Raw genomic sequence first — 22,784 nt, 5'->3', positions numbered from 1 at the left:
GGGCAGTTGGATAGTTTTTTCCAGTGGGGCATGGAGGGAGTCAGATCTCCTTTCCACAAGAGAAGTTAGTGTAAAATAGTATTTTTGCCATTTGTGAGTCACTTTCTTTACCTCAGTAACCTTAGGTAAAGTGTGTCTGAAGGTGTTTTTTTCTTCAGCAAAATTATTCAATACAAATTATGGTTTCTTTCTAAAGTGTTACTCTACTGCCGACTCAATTCAGTCTTTATTTTGCCCATAGTTACTCACCAACAGCAACAATTTGAGGCTCTTGCTCTGGGTGTTTTTAATGTTGTAAAGAATTTAAGAGTTTGTTTTTAGAAGTTTTGATGCAACACACAAACTAATATCTTCCGAAGTTCATCCTTTCCTTGTAGAACTATCAAAAACTATTCATGGATTAAAAGAAATGCTTCCCAAGATTAATCCTATTTGCCTAAATCTCTTTGTATAAAAACCTTTGATTAGGGAAAAGACAAGAAATGGAAGCTGCATTTCTTCATGCCAGGTTTGTGTTCATCTCAACCAGACATTTCAGTGCAACCCTGATCTAACAGGAATTGTCAGCTTGGTGCAAAGCCACGGGATGTCAGCTCCAACCAGATCATCTCCAACTCATTCTGAATTTAATGTCTTTGAGAATCATGTGATGATTCTTGTTTTAAATTCCTAATACCATATCCCTGCAAAAGTGAGGATTGAAGCACACCTCCAAAAAATAGGCCATCCCTTGGAGAAGAGTGAAATGAGCTCATGAGATATGCATGCGACATAAATATGCATGAACAATTTCGGTAGAATATAAGCTCTACAAAAGACAGTGTTTTTTTAGCTTTTAGGAAACATTTCTGTCTGAATTAGCAACTGTCAAAGTGGCATGGTTGAAAAGATTTTCTGCTGTAGAGAGATGAAACTTCAGCTGTTCAAACAACTTAGCTTATCTAGTGAAGCAAGTTGAGACATAGGTGTCGTAGAGATCTCTAAACCCAGGAAGGTACCTGCAGAGCTTCTTTGCAAATTCTTTTGAAAAGAAAGAGTGCCAGACTCTCTCTTGCACTTCTGAAGTGTGAGAATTTTGCTTATCTTGGAGAGTAAAGAACCCAGGAGATACGGGCATATAGAAATAATAAGAAAAAAAGTACTGTGCTCTCTTCCAGAAAATGATAGATGTGTGTTTAATGCGATGGCATTACTTCTTTATTCTACTTCCAGAATCTAATTTTGTCCAGCACTATGTAAATTTTTCAGACTTTTTTTACAACTCCTGTAGAGTCTTTCCCTTATGCAGAGCAGCTTCCTCTTGGCACCCTTACTGTGTGCATAGACACTACGCCCCTTTTCCATTGCAGTGATAAGCATTAGCGTTTGGTGCCCATTTCTGGCAGTCAGGAGCCTTCTATCACTGGTAAGTCAGAGTTAAGCTGATGGATGTTTGGAAGAGGCTTGTAAGGTGACCAAATTCCTGTTTTAGGGTGAAGCTGGAAATTGCAGATTGGATGAGATCCTCTCTCCAGCTCTGCCACCCATTGTGAAGAGAGAAGCCTGGTCTTCAGTCAGAAATTTTCCAGGTTTAGATGTGGACTGAGCTGATCTTTAATCCTAAAGTTTTAAGCTGATGGTGAGAAAATGGGGAAATGAGAATGAGACAAAGAGAAATTTTTTAGCATGACTATTGCTCTCAGCTTTCATCTTCTAAACTTTAATAAATTTCATCACAGCTAGAAGAGTTCTGGAGAAGTCAAGCTACGTAGAAGCATTGGCACAATCCATCAGTTGCAGACAAAAACTGAAATAGAAGTGCAGCATCTAGAATATGCATTCCCTTCTGCACTGTGGTCTGTAGAAGTATCTTACTGAAGTGACCTGCTGCCAGCAAGGCACCAAGTGGGCTATCTCACTGTCTTTTTTGGGTCTTAGTATTCTGAAATAAGAATAGGAAGGCTTAAGCAAATGATTTATCAAAGGCATCTTTTTTTTTTAATTTTTTTGTGTCTGAGACAAAGCACTGTTGTTCCTGGATAACCTGAGATTCTTGTGGCACCCGATGACTGATAGGGGACTGAATCGTAGCTCTTTCTGAAATGTTTGATAAGTTTGAGATCTTTCATTGTGTGAAACTTCAGGAAACGTTGTATTGGACAATGTGCCTGAACAGCAACCAAAGCTTATTTCCTAAGCTGCGAGGCTGCAGTGGGTGCGTGCGGAGGGAGCATCGATGTCTTCTAACTGAATAGTTCAGCCAGCAGTGTCAGCTTCTGTACGTTGCTTCTCCAGTACTGTAAGGTAATGAATTATGTACATATGGACCAAACTTCTGATTGCAGTGGTATTTTTCTGTGCTCAGCATGTTTTGGCTCCTGCTTACAAAGAAATACTTCAATTATTCTGGGGTGTTATTGTGGAAGAACTGGCTGACTTGGTACAATCATTCACTCATTGTGAATGTGCAATCATTGAAGAGCCTGGGGAGCGCTGCTAATCAATAGGAGCAGGCTTTTGTTAAACCCTTGTTTTTCTTCTCATGCTTGTTTTCTTGAATCTCTCCAATAGTGTTGGCCCCGATGGTATTCACGTTTGCCTTCTGCATTACCAGCCTTGCTGTTGGTGAGCAGAATGTGGTGAGACTCCACTCAGCAGGCACGGCCCCAGTCTCATCAGTTATCTGCTCCTCTCCCATCCCTCTTTCTTACAGTTTGAATGTTATCTATCTTTAACCTGTAAGAACATGTACTTCCATGTCAAGCAGACTGTGGGTACGTTGCTGCAACTGGCTGACTCTGGGACTTTTTTTTTTTTTTTTTCCCAAGATCGCATGCACTCCAATCAGGTAGTATCAAAAACTTTTCTGCTTCAGGGCTTTTATGAAAGTGGATTTGTGTTGTGAACCTGGCTTTATGAATTGAAAATGTTTTATTCTTGGGTGCTCTTATGATGAAAGTAATAAAATTAGTACTACAGCTGATACAGTCAGTGCTTACAGTTGGAGCAAAATAGAAATGGTGACAGAAGCTTTATTGTTGTTCTAGATCTGTTAATCTGGCATCTTTCTGGAGCATTAACTCCACATTTTGCCTGACAAATAATTTGTCTCAAAAGCATTTGATTCTGTTAGGATAGTTTGTTAGATTTCAGAAATGTGTATGCTGGAATTTGTATTTCTATACATTTTCATTCTTGAATGTACTTGGTTCCTCCTCTGGGAACAAGTAACTTAATGGGGTTCATAGGGTAATGATGCTGCAATGGATGCTACACCTCAGGCTCTGAAAATCCAACTGAAAAATACTCATTTTCCTATTTTACTTCACATTTAAGTCTGGTGGCTTGTTTTTTTTTTTGTCAGGATGGTAGTTCTTCCTTACTGCTACTGAGAAATAATTTCATTGCTGTTAAAGAATGATTCATTAGCATGTGGTTTTCGTTTGCAGGAAGCCAGTCTTGTAGAGACCACATTCCTGATGCTTGTTTGTTTTGCAAACATGAAATGCAGATGTCTTCCTTGTACAAGCAAGTCGAAGGTGTCTGTCTGGGTCTGCCAGGCTGGGGGCTTAAGATAACGACCCATCCAAGGCTGGCAGTGGCACCTCATCCGCACAAACCGGAGCAGACTGTGTGTTGTCAGCAGCAGCCCTGTGTGCCATGCTCCATCTTATCACAGGCTTCTGTGCTGGGAGGGAGGGCAGTGCTGCCTGGGCAGCCTTTGTTTTCTGAGGGTCACATCGCTGGTAAAGTCAAGGAAGGTGGCATAACAGATCTTACACAGCATGAGTTAATGCTTCAGTTCTTCTACAAGAAGGATTATTTGAACGTTGAAAATTACTCTTTTATTACTGGGATTTCTTAGTGGACGGCAAAGTGGGCAAATCAGAACGCAGAGGTGGATAAGAATTAATTAAAAACCCCAGTTGCATCGTGTATTGGTGTTACACTGGTGTAGCTCTCTGAACCAACCATCCAGTGCTGACAAATGCCAGTGCAGGTCTGGGACAGTATCATGTGGCAGGAATAGGTCAGTTGTGTTGTGAAACTGCACCTCTTCAGTGGGGCAGATTTAGAAGAGTAATGAATATGCTGCCTCTGGGTGTGCAGAGCCTGTCTGTTTTGTAGAAGGAGTGACCATTGCTTGTTTTTCCTTCCGGGGTTGTGTTGGGGTTGCTGTGTATCTGTATTACCAGTACATTGGATCCTGTGATTGACCTGTAGCAGGATTCAAGAAGGCTTATGGCTTTTCAGCTGATGGTTGGGAATGCCAGCTTCTCTAGGGAAAAAAGGAGCTCTTCCTGCAGCTAGGACAGGAGTTGTGTTTTCTGTATGTATCGTAGAGAGAGGTGCTATGGTGATAGCTTATCTTGGAGCACAGGAGGTAGAGCCCTTTAATGTCAGAGGGTGTTTGAAATCAGAATGTGCAGACCACTGGGCTTGCCCAGGTTCCTCCTAGCACAGAGTGAGGAGGCAGGGTCATGAGCCTTCTGAATTCCCCTGGAGGAGTTGTCTTGCTTGCAGGTGACCTGCTTTATTTGAACTCCATGGGCCTGATAAAGGCATGAAGGGGTCAAGAGGCAGGTGAGGAGGTCCAGCAGCTCAGCAGATGCCTGTGGTCTTGGTGAGTGTTGTGCTAGCAGACCAGTCTGTTTTCTTCTGAAATAAACTAATACATAGAAGCAAAGGAGAACTTGTTTGCTTGTGCCCTTGTAACATGACTTTAAATGTCGTGTTGCAGTATTCTGGAGGGTGCTCAGGCTAGCACGGACTGTGCTAATGCTTGCCAGGAGTCCACGTAATGCAAGCAACTCTGCATGGAAATAGTCCCTGTCACAGTAGCTTTCCATCTTCCTGTTCCAATCCAGCGTGTAACTTTCTTCTCTACGGTGAAGGCTTGGGAAAGTGTTTTGTTTTTTCCCCCTACCCTTTGCTATCACAGATGCCTGTGTTTGCAGCTTGTTCCTGCTTCTCCAGCTCAGTAAGTGGGATCTGTCTGCCCCATGGTGCCTATTCCACATACTTAGCCAGGACCCTGATCCCAGGCTAGTCTGGGCCTCTCAAGTGGTGACCACAGTCAGGACTGGATGTGGGGTTTTCATGAGCAGTTAAGCTAACCTAGTGAATTCTTGATTCCTTTCTCTCTGTGCTGTTGTGGCTCAGTATGTGAGTTAGTTTGGGTACATTCGTGCTTCCTTCCAACCTGAATATTACAGATGCACTGGCTGTGAACATTATGTCTAGTAGTCTAAAGGGAACTGAGTATCACTGGGATATTGCACTGTTTGTACTAGTTATTAGTCTTATAAGAAGATCATAGTCCTAGGCAGAGGTGTGGCCTCAAAATATGTCTAACTTGACTTTTTTTTTCCTTTTATTTTCCACCTAGGTATCACATGCTGTTGCAAAGCTAGTATTAGTTAGTTTCCACTGGCAAATCTCAGAGATTTTGGAAAGGTAAGTGTAAATAGTCTTATCTCTTCTGTGCTCAGTGGTTTTCCCCTTGCTTTGCAGGAATGCTCAGGGTGGTCCATAGGTGTCTTTTTGACGAGTGTCTTTGAACCTGAAAGCAGGCCACACAGTCCATTTCAGAGAGCACAGGAAAAACACTGTTCTGTTGAGGCTGCATGGCTTGTAAGAAATTTTTAAACAGGGGGAGGGTAGAGGTGGCAAATGTCTTTCAGTCTGAGGAATTACTGTCGTGCTGGGAACCTGTAGATGCATTTAGCTTAAAATTGAGATAACAGATTGAGAGTGCTGCATCTATATTTATTTATTTAAACAAATATAAAGGTGACATATGTTCCTTTGAACATATGAGTCATAAATCATAAAGAAGCACTGAACTTGTGCTGATGTATTCACATTGAAGTTTTCGTTCCTTCTGAGCATAAGTGATGGTTTTTTTCCAAGCTGACTAGCTTTTGGAGAGCAGGAGAAGATGGTGTGAGAGAACTGAGTAGTACAACCTTGGTCAGTGTCACTGTAATGATGTCCTCCAACTAATTTCTAAAGGAGGGTTCGGACTCTGCCCAGACATATACGGGAAGTGTGTCAGGAGGCACTGCTGTCTGGCAGCCCCTCCAGAAAATACTGGCTCAGAACTGAACATTGTCTGAAAATAGAGAGCACAGCAGTCTGACTCATTCTGCCATGCCATTTTTGGCCCTGCAGCCAGCAACTACATCCAGAGAACATATGGGAAATGCATCTCGTGTATGGATATTGTTGCAGCATCTTTGGTAACTGGCTCGTTGGTTACCATGCATCCTGTGACAGCTTTCTCTGGGGAATGTGGAGGGTGAGATTCCTGCATAGCAGCTCAGGGCAATTCTGCAGGTTAACTAACGAGATTTAAACAGGAGGAAGTTTGGGGAAGGGTTTACTTCCAAAGCTATGACTTTGCAAGTTGTTCTCCAGTTGATCTGGTCCTCAACCTTCTGTCTTGGTATGAAATTACATTATCAAATGAAAGCTCCCTAGTACAACTATAAAGGGCTAGTGGGGAGGGAGGATTTACAGCACAGTCACAACAGTGATGCTGCTGTTTCGGAATTCATTGAGATATAAACATTCCTCTGCAATGGAAATAACGAACAGCAAAACATGTTTAATTCTAAGGCTGCTGATAGACAGCTTCATATGCCTAAAGGGTGATAATCTGTCACAGAGTAAATACTTAACTAGATAATAGACTGGAGTCAAAGTAAGGCCTAACCAGGATAGCTTGATTTTACAGAGGAATAGGAGACGGACAGGAGCCTCACTGGACTGTGTTGTTATGGGCAGTGGCTTCAGACTGCTCTAAGAGTGTGGATAGAAAATCTTGGCTTCAAAAATAATTTTTGCAGGAGAGAATTGTAGAAAAATATTCATCAAGAAGTATGAGGGAAATATTAATCCATTACTGCGAGAAATATTCCTGTTTCTGATTTTGAAGAAACTCTCATAAAGTTTTGTTGATGAGAGTTCAGCTCACTATGTGAAGGAGCCTCACACAGGCCACATTTTCACTTTCCTCATTGAAACCTAACCTACCCCTACCACTTCCACAGAGCTTGTTATTTATTCAGGCAAGAAGGATCAATTTAACAAAGCAAAATGTGTTTGGAAATTGATTTGATCATTCTTCAATTGCCTTTACAGGCACAAGTCTAATGCTGCCCAATTGCTAGTAGAAGCACGAGTTCAGCCCACCTCATCCAAACATGTAAGTATGATAACTATTTTGGTCTGTTCCCTTGGCAGACACCTCTGACCCACCTCACTGGAGGATTGCATTACTAATGGCATAGTCTGTCCCATATTAACCCTTTTCAAACTCAGGTCCAACACCCTAACTCAGTGCTGGGTTTACTTTTAATGAGAATGCATTCAAGAGATGTCTAACATTTGGTGGCCTTCTAAAATGGGGTTACAGTGTTGATGGATAAGGGAAGAGCAACTCATGTCATCTACATGGACTTGTGCAAAGCATTTGACACTGTCCCGCACAACATCCTTGTCTCTACATTGGAGAGACATGGATTTGATGGATGGACCACTCGATGGATAAGGAATTGGCTGGATGGTCGCACTCAAAGAGTTGTGGTCAAGGGCTCGATGTCCAAGTGGAGAGCAGTGACGAGTGGTGCCCTCAGGGGTGGCTGTTGGGACTGGCGCTGTTTAACACCTTTGTTGGAGACACAGACAGTGGGATCGAGGCACCCTCAGCAAGTTCACCAACAGCACCAAGCTGTGTGGTGTGGTCGACATGCTGAGGGAAGGGATGTGCCATCCAGAGGGACCTGGACAGGCTGGAGAGCTGGGCCTGTGTGAACCTCATGAGGTTCAACAAGGTCAAGGGCAAGGTCCTGCCCATGGGTCGGGGCAATCCCAAGCACAAGCACAGGCTGGGCGAGGAGTGGATTGAGAGCAGCCCCAAGGAGAAGGACTTGGGGGTGTTAGTGGATGGAAAACTGACCATGAGCCAGCAATGTGCGCTCGTAGCCCAGAAAGCCAACCGTGTCCTGGGCTGCATCCAGAGCAGTGTGGCCAGCAGGGTGAGGGGGGGGATTCTCCCCCTCTGCTCCGCTCTCGTGAGACCCCCCTGCAGTGCTGGGTCCAGCTCTGGGGGCACCAACATCAGAAACACACGGACATGCTGAGCGGGGCCAGAGGAGGCCACGAAGATGCTCAGGGGGCTGGAGCACCTCCCCTGTGAGGACAGGCTGAGAGAGTTGGGGGGGTTCAGCTGGAGAAGAGAAGGCTCTGGGGAGACCTTAGAGTGGCCTCCCAGGACTTAAAGGGGCTACAGGAAAGGTGGGGAGGGATAGGATGAGGGGGAACAGTTTTAAACTGTTGGAGGGTAGATTTAGATTAGACATAAGGAAGAAATTCTTCCCTGTGACGGTGGTGAGGCCCTGGCACAGGTTGCCCAGAGAAGCTGTGGCTGCCCCCTCCCTGGAAGGGTTCAAGGCCAGGTTGGACGGGGCTTTGAGCAACCTGGGCTAGTGGAAGGTGTCCCTGCCCGTGGCAGGGGGGTTGGGATTAGATGATCTTTAAGGTCCCTTCCAACTCAAATCATTCTGTGATTTAAATAGCAGCTTTGCTATTGTCTTGCAGGTAGTGTTCGAGAATTAATTGCTTCAAGAAAATTAAGCTCATTTTTTTGGCATGAGTGATGGTACACAATGGAAGGAGCAGAGTGCAAGGGCTTGGCTACCTCTTCCAATTCTGCTCTCTGTGTAAAAGACACTGAAGGGAAGCTCTGGCTGCACAGAATGAACAGAGCTTGTCTGTGGCTGGAATAGAGATTTTTTTTAATTTTTTTTTTTCCCTTAAATGACTGCTGCACTGCTCTGCTTACGGATGCTTAAGCCAGATCTCCCAGTGGTGTTGCTGCTGAGCCAGTCAGTGGTGATATTTGAACCAACAGCTTGTGATTTACAGTCAGGGTTACATAGGTCTTTAGATACTACTTTTTTTTTTTCCCTTTTAAACAGAAATTTCCTGTTGCATGTTTACAGATTTCATTCACAGTGGGTGCTTTGATACAATCCACAGTTACCCCAGGAACACATTGCCATGTGTCAGATCTTGAGTGATAAAATATTACATCTGAGAAACCCTCTTTGGGTTGGGAGGAGGGGAGATTTAAAAAGCCTGATTTGGCATCTGAGCTGACTTGTAACGAGCAGAGAGTGAAAATGCTAAAACAGCTGACAGGAGTAAGCTTCATGAACTCAAATTATCTGCCTAGAGTCCAGAAAAATCTTTGTTATTTGACATACCTGCAAATTAGTCCATGTATTTTGAGATTTCTCTGAATCTTATATCAGCTGTCACTTAAGTACTCTCCACTGCAATGGTGATTTCATTTTGAGAAGATAGATATTACACTTAAAAGATTCGTTTAAGTCTTGACAAACTCGGTTTGATAGGCAATTCTTTAGTCTTTCTGTATGTGCTAAGGCAAGTGGCTCTGTGCTTCAGCTCCTAACGCAGAATGATGATATTTTGGGGGCAGATGCTCATTCTGAATGTCTGTAGAGCAACTGACCCGATAAGGAGAAGCTATAGTGGTGAGCTCAGAGACAGCTTGCGAAGGTTTGGGGTAGTATGCCTGCTGTTCAAGCTGAGCAGTTGCTCGAGGCCATCGAGGCAGTTGCAGACTCGGTGAATCTTATTCTGGTCCATAAGTGAGGCCGCTTAGAACAAAGTCGCATTATTTCCTTTTTCATGTGGTCATGCTATAAAACGAGCTCTGTTGGTCATGTGGCAGTGTATCATGCTGCTGCTCCACTGTGTCTTTGGCACGCAGAGCTAGGCATGGAAACGGATGGCTGTCTCACACAAGCTTCTCCATTTGTAGCAAAGGTTTAAGTAGATGAAAAGTGATTATGGGACTTCTCCGTGAAAGGAGAAATAGGAACATAAACCCCCACTAACAGCTTTGTAGAGCCTTGCTAGACCTAGTTCTTCAGGTCCCAAGGGTGAGCCGAGATGTGTTAAAGGCTAAATCTGTTGTCTAGAGATTAGCTCTGCACTACCCATGGGGAGATCCAGACTGCTTCCCAGTGGTTTGGTAAAGCAATAGCAGAATTATGCCTGACTTGAAACGAACGGCCTAATCCTCTTCAGCTAAAGGGATGATGCCTGCTTTGCCAAATGTAGCATAGGCAGAAGATAAGAGATGTGAGTTGATGGCCTGTGAACTCCTTTTCCTCTCTGTATAAACACTCTACACACTGCACCTTCAGTGTCCTCTCCTCTTAACCCAAAATCATTGTCCAGTAAAAGGGCACTGCTAAGCCTGCTTCCAGCTATAGCTGCTCTCCAGGGCCTGTGGAACAGTGGGAGTCTGACCCAGCTGACGAAGAATATCAGTAAATTCAGGGAAAGACTAACACTATGATGTATTTCCTCATTTTTCAAACAAGGTGAGAGAAGGACCAGAAAAATAAAGGTGATTTCTAGATTAGAGGCAGGAGGTGTTTAATGACTGTCAGTCTCTTGTGCTCCATGAGATTAAAGAGGTTCTTGAGAAGGACTGTCTGTCAGGGCAGTGCAGCACCCCAACACACCAGTGACTTCTGGCCTGGTGCTCACCTGAGACCATTGTCACAATGAAGGTGATGCAGCTGCCTGTGGATAAGGTGAGAATATTCTGGGAGAGCTGGGCTGCTTTCACTGTAATGCTGATTTATCTCTCTCCCAGGCAATGGTACATTCCTCCCATCACTGCGCAGTGTGCATGCAGTTTGTCCGGAAGGAGAACTTGCTCTCTCTGGCTTGTCAGCACCAGTTCTGCCGCAGCTGCTGGGAGCAGCATTGTACAGTGCTCGTCAAGGATGGCGTCGGAGTTGGTGAGTTCAAGGCAGATTATGGTACTGGGTCTGTATTTGCCATGTTGGCTGTTCTGATGATGACAGGCTGAATTGGTCTAAAACATCTCAGTAATGAGAAAATGGAGCATGGAATGAGTATTTGTGACAAACTTAACTTGAACTAGTGGTCTTACCTGAATCCCTGTTTAATATTGAAGTAGCACCAAGAGAGTGCTACTCCTGCCTAAGAAAATGTGCAAGTCCATAGATCCATTTTCTGCTTTTCTCCCCTTGTGATCTCAAGAGCATGACTGTAACAAGTTAGAAGCTACAAATCTGCTGAAATTTTGAGTTTGCATCTCTCGTAATGTATTGATGCACAGCCCCTGGAGTGTTTGCAGACGCAAGCATCTGTTCCCTTTGTGTTGGGTAGAAGCCTGTAGTTGCCAGAGTGGCTTTGGGCTTTTCCTAGCCTGTCTTTCACGCTGGCATGGCAGTAACATGCAATTTTCTACTTTAAGTGTCTGACCTTGTGAATACTGGTTAAAGCAGTTCCTGGTCCTGGATGCACATGTGCCCTGTCATCTTTTGGTGAAGACAGTTGGGCTTCAGCTTTTCAGCAGCCCTGATAGATTTGTTTCACAGTTGCGTCCCTCTTGCCACAACAACAGATGGCACCTAGGAAACTGTTGAATGCTTTCTGTGCCTTCACTCCTTAGCATAAGTTGCACTGTGCTAAAATGTTGCTTTCTCTTCTCAGGGGTCTCCTGCATGGCTCAGGACTGTCTACTTCGGACACCAGAAGACTTTGTGTTTCCATTGCTGCCTAGTGAAGAGCTGAAAGACAAATACAGGCGCTACCTCTTCAGGGACTATGTAGAGGTATTGTTTTTTTCAGTTTTAAAATACCCTGGATCAATTCACCAATGACTTGCAGAATTTTTGTTTGAAGTGTCTTGCATCTTTGATTAGAACTGCAGTAACTGCAGCAAAATTGTCCCTGATAAACATGATGTGGCTGCTCCTGTAGCACAGCCTCACTGACAAAATGCTCTAGCAGGTTGCCAAAGTAAATTTTGCTTTAAGGTCACCCAGTAACTCCTTGGCTGGTACTTCAGAATTGTCAGAATGTTGCAGATGAGAACTTCAAACTTCAGTCTGAGTTTTAAAGTCCTTCTTGCTCTTGCATAGACATTTTAGGTTCTGGAAAGTAAGTCCGTTACCTTAGTGGAGCCCAACTGAATTGACTTGCTCAATAACATTTCACATGAGGTTTTTTGAAATGAAAGCAACAGTTGTTACAGTTGAATGTGCAGGAGTATCCTGGTAACTGGGAACAAACTGGGAGCACTCAAGAAGCGACGAAGCAGTATGAAGGAGTGGTGTCACTTCTCTTCAATAGGAGACCCTTTGGGAGGGAACAGCCACCCCAGGAGAGCAGCTGAATATATTCTGGGGCATGAGGATGGGGAAAGAACTCAAATGGAGTAACAGTGTTTGTTCAGTGTCTTGGTGGGGTCTTACAGTTGTGTTGCGGTGCTTACTTGGTCTGTAACCCTCCATTTCTAGAGAAGCTGTAAGTAATTAATACTCCTTTTTCTAATGTGGAAGAGGTTTGTCTGCTCTGTTAGCCAAGACTTGGTGTCAGTTTTCCCTCTTTTTCAACAAGAAGTAACTGACTTGTATGTTTTTGAGGATAAGAGTGGTTAAACTTAAATAGATAATGTTCTTCTGCACCCACTGCTGATCTTACCACCTTGGTATGTTCACAGAGCCATTATCAGCTGCAGCTGTGTCCTGGTGCAGATTGCCCTATGGTCATACAGGTACAAGAGCCAAAAGCCCGACGAGTGCAGTGCAATCGTTGCAATGAGGTCTTCTGGTAAGAAACAGAGAAGGTTAAAGATCACGGGGCAAGTGTATGCTGTCCTCAGAGCTACTTCATTTGCTTGCCAACAGGTTCAGTGTATAGAAGCATCTCAAATGCTTTCCTAGAGTTGTTTGTAACTTGAGTTAGCTTGAGTAATTGGACACTTGGGGTCTGACTTCTGCAGGTGGTCAGCCGTCCCCTTGCTCCCTCAGCTCCTTGGGAGTTGGGTGTTCTGACAACCAGGTAATGCAGGGCTTGAGTAATGAAGGGGTTAGAAATCTACTGTTCTCATTTTTTGGCTAGGTTACAAATTTTAGTACAGACATAGTGGCTGGTCGAGATGCTGATAATGGATGTGGAGGCCTCGCTGCTATCTTGCTGGTATTGAATTTTTAAGTTTATTACAAGTATGTGACTCTCAGAGTGCCTGGTGTGTTTTGAGGCTTATGTGAGAATACATTACTGCTGAATAGGAACACTAACGTTCCTTGTCTGACTTGAAGTGTATATGGGACCAGAGAAAAAAAGTAGCTTGCAGGGCTGCCCAGGTGTCTTCTGCTCCTGGGTGTCCAGAATCACTGCTGTTGAGAATGTCTGTGGAGCACAACACAACTGGTTTAGAGACCCAGCTTACTGGTATCTCCATGCAAATGGCCCTTACCTGGGACTGGTCAGGTCATGCTAATGCAGGTGCCTGATATGTACCACTGGAGCCAGGCTGCTTGTAAAGCCACTGGTGTGCCCCAGGCCTCTGCAGTCATGGTAGAGCAGACCCAGGTAGGCTCTAGGGAGGGATGTGTCAGGCCTCAGACATGATTTGTCAGAGAAGGCCTCAGTTCACTCTCATCCTGACTCCGGCTTCTGCCCAGGAGGGTGGGGGTTTATTGGAGTTCAGCCTCAGTCTTTGCACTCTAGTAATACAAAGTGCATTTGCATCCCTTACCCTTGCTTGGCCTCCCAGATTTTGGTCAACAGGCAAACCTCAATTCTTGAGTCACTTTCTTGGAAATCAATATGTCTTTTTTTGGTTTGTTTGTTTTTTTTTTCCTCCCCCATTAAGCTTTAAGTGTCGGCAGATGTACCATGCACCCACAGACTGTGCTACCATTCGGAAATGGCTCACCAAGTGTGCAGATGACTCCGAAACAGCCAACTACATCAGTGCTCACACTAAAGATGTAAGAACAACCACCTGCATGGTTTTTCTTCTCTTCTAGTCCTGCCTAGGAAGCAAGATACAATTCTATACACACGTAGCAATGTGTGCTGCTTTTTCTCAGACTGCAAATTCTCATGGCTCCCTAGGGATTGTGATAGAATGCCTTGGGAACACTTTGTGTGGGAAATCCAGCTGCCCTCCTGCAGTTAGGACCCAGTGGTCCTTATTCCAGACCTGATGTTAATGTCTTTGGCAGCCAGGTGTGCTGCCCTCCCATGGGCAAAACAATTGTGACTACTTTAAAATGATCAGTGGAGGTGTATTTAAAACGGAATGAGAGTGTGTAGTAAGTGCAGAGTCAGTACCAAATGAGGCACTACTGGTGTTTAAACCTGAACAACTGTGTGGAGTACTGTGAACTGGAAGGTGAGAGAGATAAAGTCTTGACTTGGCAAGGACAGCAAAATGAGGTAGATGAAGTTTGTAAATTAGACATTGAAATACTTCTGGTAGATTTAGACCCAAGAAGAAGAAATAGTATTACATATCGTGCACTCTAGTCTACCTATAGAATTGTCTTTAGAAGTTACGGATATACTACCTTTATCCTGTAGATTAGCTGTCTGCAGATTAGAACTTTTAATGTGTTTTGGGGATTTTGTGGCCTGACTTCCAAACAGTTCTTAGCTGGCAATTGTTCTACCATAGCCAATGATAATTGTGACAGTGCTAATTAACTGCAAGCTCCATTTGTGTTAGGAAAGTAGGTATTTAGACTGGAGATCTTCAATTCCCTTCTTCCTCTGGAGAAAATGTCAACATGTGATGGCATTGTTTCTGCTATGTGCCATGCTCTTTTGTAGAAATAAGGTTCTGTTATATTGAGCAATGTCCTGGCATACGTTTTGCCCACTGTTAAAATTTATAAAAAGCAGCAAAACTCACTTTCTGCTTTGTACCTATGCAAGCCAAAAAATTTAACTGACCTTGACACTTCAGGGCATCAGTGGAGCAAAGAAGTGAGCAGCTCTCAGTGGTCAGGCAGATTCTCTGCAGCTAGTGAATTGGTTATTGGTTAGTGGCTGCTGAAGGCAGGATATAATGCTGATTATCTTGTACTCTAAGTAGCTGTGGAAGCTACTGTCATTTGTGAACTAATTATGTCCCTATGCCTGAGCAGCTGCTAAATGGTGACTCAGTGAGACCTTCAGTTTTACTGAAGGAGTAACAACAGCAAATTTGTTTTCTTGAGCAAGCAGTCCAGTGTAACTTCCCTGGCTTTGCCTTTCTGCCTCTTTTATAAACAGAGCTGTCAGGAATTGGTGGGAGGCAGGGTATATAGATGTTAATATTCTCATATATGCATATGTATATTTTTTTTAAAAAAAGCAGGAGGGGAATAATCACACAAGTGTTGTCATTTCTGCAGAAGGCTGCTAGAGACAGAGTTGGATCTAACAAATGTTTCTGTTTCTCCAGTGTCCCAAGTGCAATATCTGTATTGAAAAGAATGGAGGCTGCAATCACATGGTGAGCAATTCCCTGAACGTGTCAGACCTTCCTTGTTCTAAGCAGAACTCTTTTTTTCCCCACTTTCCACTAACCAGTGCCTCCTGTCTCTTCTTTTTCAGCAATGCTCCAAATGCAAGCATGGTAAGTAGGATTTGAAGCAACTTTCTCTGCAGTGTTTGTTAGTGGTGATGTTCTCTTCTCTTTTTGTGATATGAAGACAAATTGTGAACACTGACTGAAATATTTTTTCCCCTGATAAAGGTGAACAGGATATTAATTACAGACTTGTGTGTGATAGCTTTATTTTATTTGTTTTTCCTGGCTGTGATCTCAGCTGGGTTCTGATTCAGTGCTGATTTGGCTCCCTCTCTCTGACATGTTCCTTGTATAGAGGGGTCTCCATCTCTGCCATAGTATTAACAGTGGAATCCATTTTGGAGGAGAGTATTAAGTGCTTTCCATGTAACTGTATTTGTCATCAGCTGAAAATACTGGCAGAACTGAGCCATTTACTCAGATCAACTTAAGTCCTTCTGCTTAGTGATGGAAATAATGAGCTTCAACCCAGATGAAACTGCAGGACCTCTGAATTGTTCTGCGTAACATTATCTGTTGGACTTTTCAGTCCACCCCTGTGCAATTAGCAGCCGGAGTGTCTTTGGCCCATTGTGTGGTCGTACAAAATGACATCTTGTTCTTGCGCTTATCTTTTCATGGCAGAATTAATTTCTGTTGCCTTGGAGCGTGGTAGGTTGTATTCAGCCCTGTAAGTGTGCCACTAGGAAATATTATAATATCAGAACCTGATTTGGAAGATGGTGAAAGATTACTGTCCTCTCTCATTTCCTTTGCTTTGGGGTCCTCAGCAGCACTGGGTGTGCTTTGATGGAGTTCTGTGACAAGGGTGAGCAGGCACATGCCAAGGTGCCCTGGTGACAAGCACTCGAAGGCTGGTGAACTCTGGAAATAGAAATTTCCGTCTCTTATTATGAGTAACACAGAGGTGATTCCTGTTGTAGCAACTTAATCTCCATCTTTTTTCCTTCCCAGTAGAACGCTCACAGCCTCGCTCTGAAATCAGGAAACTATCATGCAGGTTTTGCTATTGCTCTCTTTCCTCCGCTTTCTTCCCAATTCAGTGGCTTCCTAACTTGAAGTGTCATAAACCACTGATGTCTGAAATTACCTGGGTAGTTTTCTCCTCAAGAGAACTGAGGGCAGACTTTCTTTTGTATGGGTTAGTTCACTTTTGGATTTGATTGTTCGTATTTTATTCAGCCAGAGGTCCGCACGGGGCAGTATGCCAGTGGTGGGGAGGATGCAACTCGCAAATAAGACTGCAGCCTCCCTCTCCTTTAATCTAGAGTGACAGCCTGTGCAGAGCACAAGTACGGTTCTGCCCATTGGTCTTGGTGTACAGGATGCAGCACTTCAGGATTTACTTTCCATAGTTGCACAGGAGGCCGTACAATGAAAATCTTCGAGACAGGCTGGTATTTTTGGCTTGCTATTGTTCCGTTATGCAAGATGATACAAAATGTGTATGTTTCTTGGCTTAGCAGAAATATCTGAAAACAGATGGGCTGTGTCTCCTGAAGCTGTTCTTTCTTGGAGGTTTTTTTTCCTGTGCATCACAGTGGGTTTTTTCACTGTTTTCTGCAGACTTCTGCTGGATGTGTCTGGGAGACTGGAAGACTCACGGCAGCGAGTACTACGAATGCAGTCGGTACAAAGAGAATCCTGATATTGTAAACCAGAGTCAGCAAGCACAGGCCAGGGAGGCCCTTAAGAAGTACTTGTTCTATTTTGAGAGGGTAGGAGACATCTCCTTGGCCAGAGCTGCTGTAGCCTTTTAATGCTCCCTGCCTGGTGCAAAGGTCATTGCCAGCAATCTCCGTGCAAGAAACTGCCCAAAGAGAATCTGTGCAGAATTTTCAGGCCCTGTTGTTTTTAACTCAAAATCCTGCCCTGCAAGTCCCATCCAAACCAGTAATGTTGTACCCGAAGCAGATCATATTTGCTCCAATATTTCCTTGTGCTAGAGAAAATCAGTATTACCTGTGTGCCACTGTACCATTTTCCTGCAGGCTGAGTGCTGCTGCAGTAGATGGATATTGCTCCAATCATTTCCTTCCAGGATCGGGGAACTTCAGTTCCTTGCAGTACATCTTTATAGAGACAAAGACTAAATAAACTCTGCCGTGTTGAGAGCTCCATTGGCTGTAGCAAAGTTTTCCTAAAATCTCGTGTAATCACATTTTTATAAGTTGCAGTCAGAGCATCTTTGTCCCCACAGCAGGCTCGATGCACCTGGCCATGCAGTGCAATTCTAGAGCAGCATCTCTAGAAGAGAATGTGGTAGAAGTTAAATGCTGCTGCATTTCAGTTTCTCCATTAAAATGAGTTTATTCTTCACACCATGAGCCAAACCCTATGGTAAAATAAATGTGTTCATCCCTGGCTCTCCAAACCAACAGGCTTTGGGAAGTGGCCATGTTTACAGTGTGCGCATGGATGTTGGAGTTCACTGAGCCTGTGTTTAAATGTTAATTTAAACTCTTGACCTTTCTATAGAAATCCTTTAAATAGAGAAATCACCATGACTTTCCATCTTGTTAGACACGAGGTCATGGTGTGACCAGAGGGCATTCCCACCCTGAGGAGCTGGGTTTGCTCCCTGCTCTTTGCTTCTGTCAGTCTGTTGTATCCAGCCTCCACCACTTGCTACCAGAGGTGCTGCCTTGCTGTTCTTTTCCCACAGCATGTCTTGCCTTGCTGGACTCCTGCCCCACTTCAATTTCTGCTTGCTAGAGCTTGTGCTTTTACAGCAGCAGTACTCTGGTCTCATGCCATTTTTTCTTTCCCTATCTCCCAACCCCTTGCAGTGGGAGAATCACAATAAAAGCCTACAGTTGGAGGCACAGACGTACCAACGAATCCAGGAGAAAATCCAAGAAAGAGTTATGAACAACTTGGGAACATGGATAGACTGGCAATACCTACAAAATGCTGCAAAACTACTTGCAAAGGTGGGTAGTTGTGTTTTGTTTGGCACAGAGAAGAGAATACATACCAGAATGCTAAATTCACACCACCAAGTGAGGAAGGGAATTTAGGTGTTGTGAGTATGTGGGACAGTACCTCTGGTCTAAGACATGAACTAGCCAAAAATTATGTGGAAGTGACCTCTGTGAAGTTATACCAAGCTATACTTGGAAGGACTGCACAAGTTCTTCCAAGGAAGATGTAGGAAATTCCACCATGAAGTGTCCCGTCATCCTTGTCAGAAGGTGACTTCTTAGCTTGTAGCAACCACACAAATGTGATTGTGCTGACTTCCAAGTCTGAGACTCTTGTCCTTCTTTTCTCTCTCTTCCTCCCACTCCCCAACAGTGTCGTTACACCCTGCAGTACACATATCCATATGCCTACTACATGGAGTCTGGTCCCAGAAAGAAACTGGTAAGATGTTTTGCGCTTTTTTTGCTGATAGCTTTTTGGGGTGTAGCTGACAGCATGCTGGGCTGAATTCCAGAGCTTGGCAGTGTCTGAAGTATTAGTCCTGAGTTTGAGGTAAGAACAGGACAAATAATAGGTGGTTTTGCACCTGCCCTCTTCACTTTGAGTTGACCAGCAGCTCAGTCCTCTGATACATTACGTTATTTTCCCAGGGCGCTTCACTGCACTTTCACTAACAAGCAATTTATCCAGAATGTTTTGAGGCTGGAAGTGTGCGTTTGTTCCTTGGTAAGACTTATCACAGTGCTGTGGGCCATATTTCATGTGAAGAGCTGCTGGAGGATAGCTTTTCCAGCCTTGAATCAGGGTGTAGCTTTGCTCTTTTTTCCTGCTGTAAGTTCCTTGCTGGCTTGGTGCATTGCATGGGCTGCACATATCCAAAAATAGCCCTGAATTCACTGAAGAGGTGGTTTCTTTGACTCAGTTGTCCATTAAAACCTGTTACCCAATCTCTCCCCATAGCATCATATATATTCTCTCAGGCTGTGGACAGATGTTTTCTTCTGAATCTGACTGTACCAGTGGAAAAAGTGACCGCAGTAGTTAATAGTCCCTCTGCTCTGCCTGCAGAGCTGCTCACAAGAGCATTTTGTGATGCATTTATGGCAAAATGAGCTGAGTGAGGACATATTTGTCACTTGCGGTGTTTTTAGGCTGACTGGGTTAATTTTGAGTAATGCAGGTTGGGGAGTGCTTACGCAGGAAACTCCTGGAAGGGATGATGCTGTCTAGCTGAAGGTGGATAAAGGAGGAGGCACAAACCTGCACTGCCAGCACAGCTGTCAGCAGAACACATTTGTCTGCTCCTCAAGTGGAGTGTGTGGATGAAACTGCTCCTCTAAACTAGTTTCTTGTTGATGTCTCTAATTTTGCTCTTTGCAGTTTGAGTACCAGCAGGCCCAGCTGGAAGCTGAAATTGAAAATCTCTCATGGAAGGTGGAGCGAGCAGACAGCTATGACAGAGGGGTGAGTGTTCTGCTTGCTTGAGCCTGCTGGCCAGATTTTTTTTTTGGTTTGGACTTAACGCTTCTGCAGGAGCGCTAAGGCAGTGAAGTGAGAGTTCTGAGAAACTAGGTCCAGAAATTCACCTTCAGCCAGCTAATGTTGGAGTGGTCACTGCCTTATGGAAGAGGAGGGAGGGCTGCAGTGAGTCCTGCAAACTGAAACAGGACTAGTAAAGCTCTAGAGGAAGCTGTGTGTAGCCCTCTGGTGAAGAGCAGATTCACAGAATCACAGAATCATCTGGGTTGGAAAAGCCCTTGTAGATCCTCCAGTCCAACCATGAACCTCACACTGACCGTTCCCAACTCCACCAGATCCCTCAGCGCTGGGTCAACCCGACTCTTCAACCCCTCCAGGGATGGGGACTCCCCCCCTGCCCTGGGCAGCCCATTCCAACGCCCAACAACCCCTTCTGCAAAGAAATCCTTCCTAAGAGCCAGTCTGACCCTGCCCTGGCGCAGCTTGAGGCCATTCCCTCTTGGCCTGGCGCTTGTTCCTTGGTTCAAGAGACCTTAAGCGTGTAGCTTTTTAGACAGAGCAGGAGCCAGGTAGCTGCGGAGGGAGTCAAAACAAAAAGGATCTGTGATCTTGTGATCCAGAGTGCGTGTGAAGTGTGAAGGCTGATGCTTCTCAGGCCGCACCTTAGTCTCTTCCTAATGAAAGTGAGCTCTGCCTGAGGAGTTCACGCTAACAGTTTCTACCTTCTGTTTTACCAGGACTTAGAGAATCAGATGCACATAGCAGAGCAGAGACGGAGGACCCTGCTGAAAGACTTCCATGACACATAAGACAGGAGGAAGTGACAAAGTGCAGGGGTGAGAGCAGCGAGTGAAGTGATGGCAGCTTCACCGGGATAAGCAGGCACTGCCTCTGGGAGAACACAGCCAAGGACAAAGCCACCCCTCCCCTTGCAAGTCAGACACATGCAAACACCACATCTTAGTCCAGTTTGTTCTCTTTATCTTTCTGTTTCTGTTTCTGCCAGGCTAGAGGCCAGAGTTCAGATTGGCGTATTTCCTGGGACATTTCCCTCCTGCCCTTGATGGTTACAGAAGGGGAGGGAGTTTTTCTCTGAATGGCTGTTAATAGTGTTAGATCATGACAATTTATGTAATTTTCAACGGTTGTACAATTATACAGACAAACCTTAGAATAACACACAACCCTTTTTAAAAATAAATTGGCAGTGGAGTGTTTTTCCTTAATCTGCTTGTAAATTTAATGGGCTTTTCCCCCTCTCCCTCTCCCTTCCTCTGACCCAAAAATCCTCCTAGGCACTGAAGGAGTTTACAAAATATCTCAGATTTCCCAGTGCTCCTTTAACCGGGGCATTGTAGCATTGGCATTGCACGAGGAGACTGGCTGGTGTTAAGAGTGGCTGCTGCTGTGTCTGACCCGACAGTACCAGCAGTGGCTGTGATTTAGTATGATTACATGTGACATCTCTTTTCTTGTAAATCAGCTGTGCAAAATCCTGCTACACCAACAAAAGCAAACAGAGGAATTGTAGGGGAGAGACCAGGTTAACACCGGGGGATATGCCTGGAGTCAGGTCAGATTCTGCATTTGATGAATTTTAGGTCTTCCATGTAGATTTTTTGCTTTACTTGTTTTTGTGGGGAGGATGTTGTATTGCCAAAGTGAGTGGTGAGGGAATAGTAGCATACAGTTGTTAATCAAGGCTTGGGGCTTTTGCAGAGTGAAACAATCCATGTTATAAGTGCCATGCAGCCTGGTAAAGATTATTTGTGCCTGCTGGGTGACATGGCTGAGAAAATTTCATCCCATTCATCGAGGTGAGACTAAACACCGCTACATAATGAGGAGGAAAGAAAGATTATGTACAACACACTCCCTGGCACGTGTTGGCAATGTGGACAGGCACTTGAATACAGGTGCACTGTTTGTACAGAGCCTGCACCAAGCCAGGCAGAAAATTAACTAGCAAAATTAATTTATTTGTATATTAGTATTGATACTGGTGAGGACTTATGAGAAAATTGATTGTTAGGAGCATGTGGAGCTTTTTTTATTAACATTCTTTTTCTAATGTAAAATACACACTAAAATAAAAATGTGAAAACCTAGTTCATCTTAGTAGGGGTTAACATGAAAAAGGTTACTTAAATGTCGATGCTTGCCTGTTTGCTACAGGAAGCAGGCCACATGTTAAGATTTCACAGGCACGTATGTCACCTGCACCAGGAACATGTTGTTTGCAGCCAGTAAGGTGGAGCTGGAGTCTGACCCGAGGAAATCTTCACCTCTGCAGGGAACTCATGGCATTCTATTCCATGCTGTATGTGGAAGTCTTGCCTTTGATGCATCCCTGTGTTGCTCTTATACAATGTCACTCGATAAAGATTAAACTGGAGGGGGGAAAAGTGCTAAATTCCTGCATGTCAGAATAAGCTAACTCTGCTGTTGGAGCCTTTTTCATGTACCTGAGACATGTGACCCAGGTATTTGCAGCATGTATAACTGGGCAGATGGATTTTAACGAGAGCGATGCATCAGTTTAAAAGAAGAGTAGCTGTCACAGGAGCTAATCCTGTGGCTGTGCTTCTTGTACACGGCAGAAAATTTCAAACTGAGAGGCCTTTTCCTTCCTCCTTCCCTTCCCTGCTGTGGGATGTATCCTCAGGGAACGGGGCAGTGGAGTGGGGGTTACAACAGAAGCAGCTGAGGGTAGAGCAGGGTTGCAGAGAGGTGGCTGGAGCCAGGCAGCGGGGCAGGGAGGGAGTCTGTGGTTTCTGGGAGCAGTGCTGCTTGCTGCACAAGAGATCTCTGTAACCATGGCTCCTTGTGTTCCTGCTCCGTCCTCTTCTGGCTCCCCTCTAGGCTGCAGCCGCAGAGGTAGATACTTCTTGTGCTCCAGCCACTGTCTTCTGACTTCATTCCCTCCTCTGCTCCCAGTAGCAGCCTCTTTGTACCC

General features: G+C 44.5%; 1 protein-coding gene across 7 annotated transcripts in view; it reads left to right on the top strand.

Moving 5' to 3' along the window:
* The window catches only part of ARIH2 (ariadne RBR E3 ubiquitin protein ligase 2), a 33,105-nt gene extending 12,051 nt beyond the window's left edge, over positions 1 to 21,054 (top strand). For 5 of the 7 annotated variants that reach the window (XM_074878983.1, XM_074878980.1, XM_074878981.1 and 2 more), the window contains 13 exons: positions 5,369 to 5,436; positions 7,126 to 7,189; positions 10,679 to 10,826; positions 11,548 to 11,669; positions 12,560 to 12,669; positions 13,718 to 13,835; positions 15,296 to 15,346; positions 15,448 to 15,469; positions 16,991 to 17,142; positions 18,214 to 18,357; positions 18,722 to 18,790; positions 19,730 to 19,813; positions 20,566 to 21,054. In XM_074878983.1, the coding sequence (XP_074735084.1) occupies positions 5,369 to 5,436; positions 7,126 to 7,189; positions 10,679 to 10,826; positions 11,548 to 11,669; positions 12,560 to 12,669; positions 13,718 to 13,835; positions 15,296 to 15,346; positions 15,448 to 15,469; positions 16,991 to 17,142; positions 18,214 to 18,357; positions 18,722 to 18,790; positions 19,730 to 19,813; positions 20,566 to 20,637 (1,224 nt within the window). In that variant the 3' untranslated portion in view covers positions 20,638 to 21,054. The other 2 variants (XM_074878986.1, XM_074878984.1) reach the window with 2 other exon arrangements.
* Positions 21,055 to 22,784: the final 1,730 nt, after the last annotated feature.

The sequence above is a fragment of the Strix uralensis genome, chromosome 10 (genome assembly GCF_047716275.1).
Source record: "Strix uralensis isolate ZFMK-TIS-50842 chromosome 10, bStrUra1, whole genome shotgun sequence".
Classification (NCBI taxonomy): domain Eukaryota; kingdom Metazoa; phylum Chordata; class Aves; order Strigiformes; family Strigidae; genus Strix; species Strix uralensis.
Note: the sequence above shows the minus strand (reverse complement) of the source record. Positions and strands in the feature narration are given on the sequence as shown.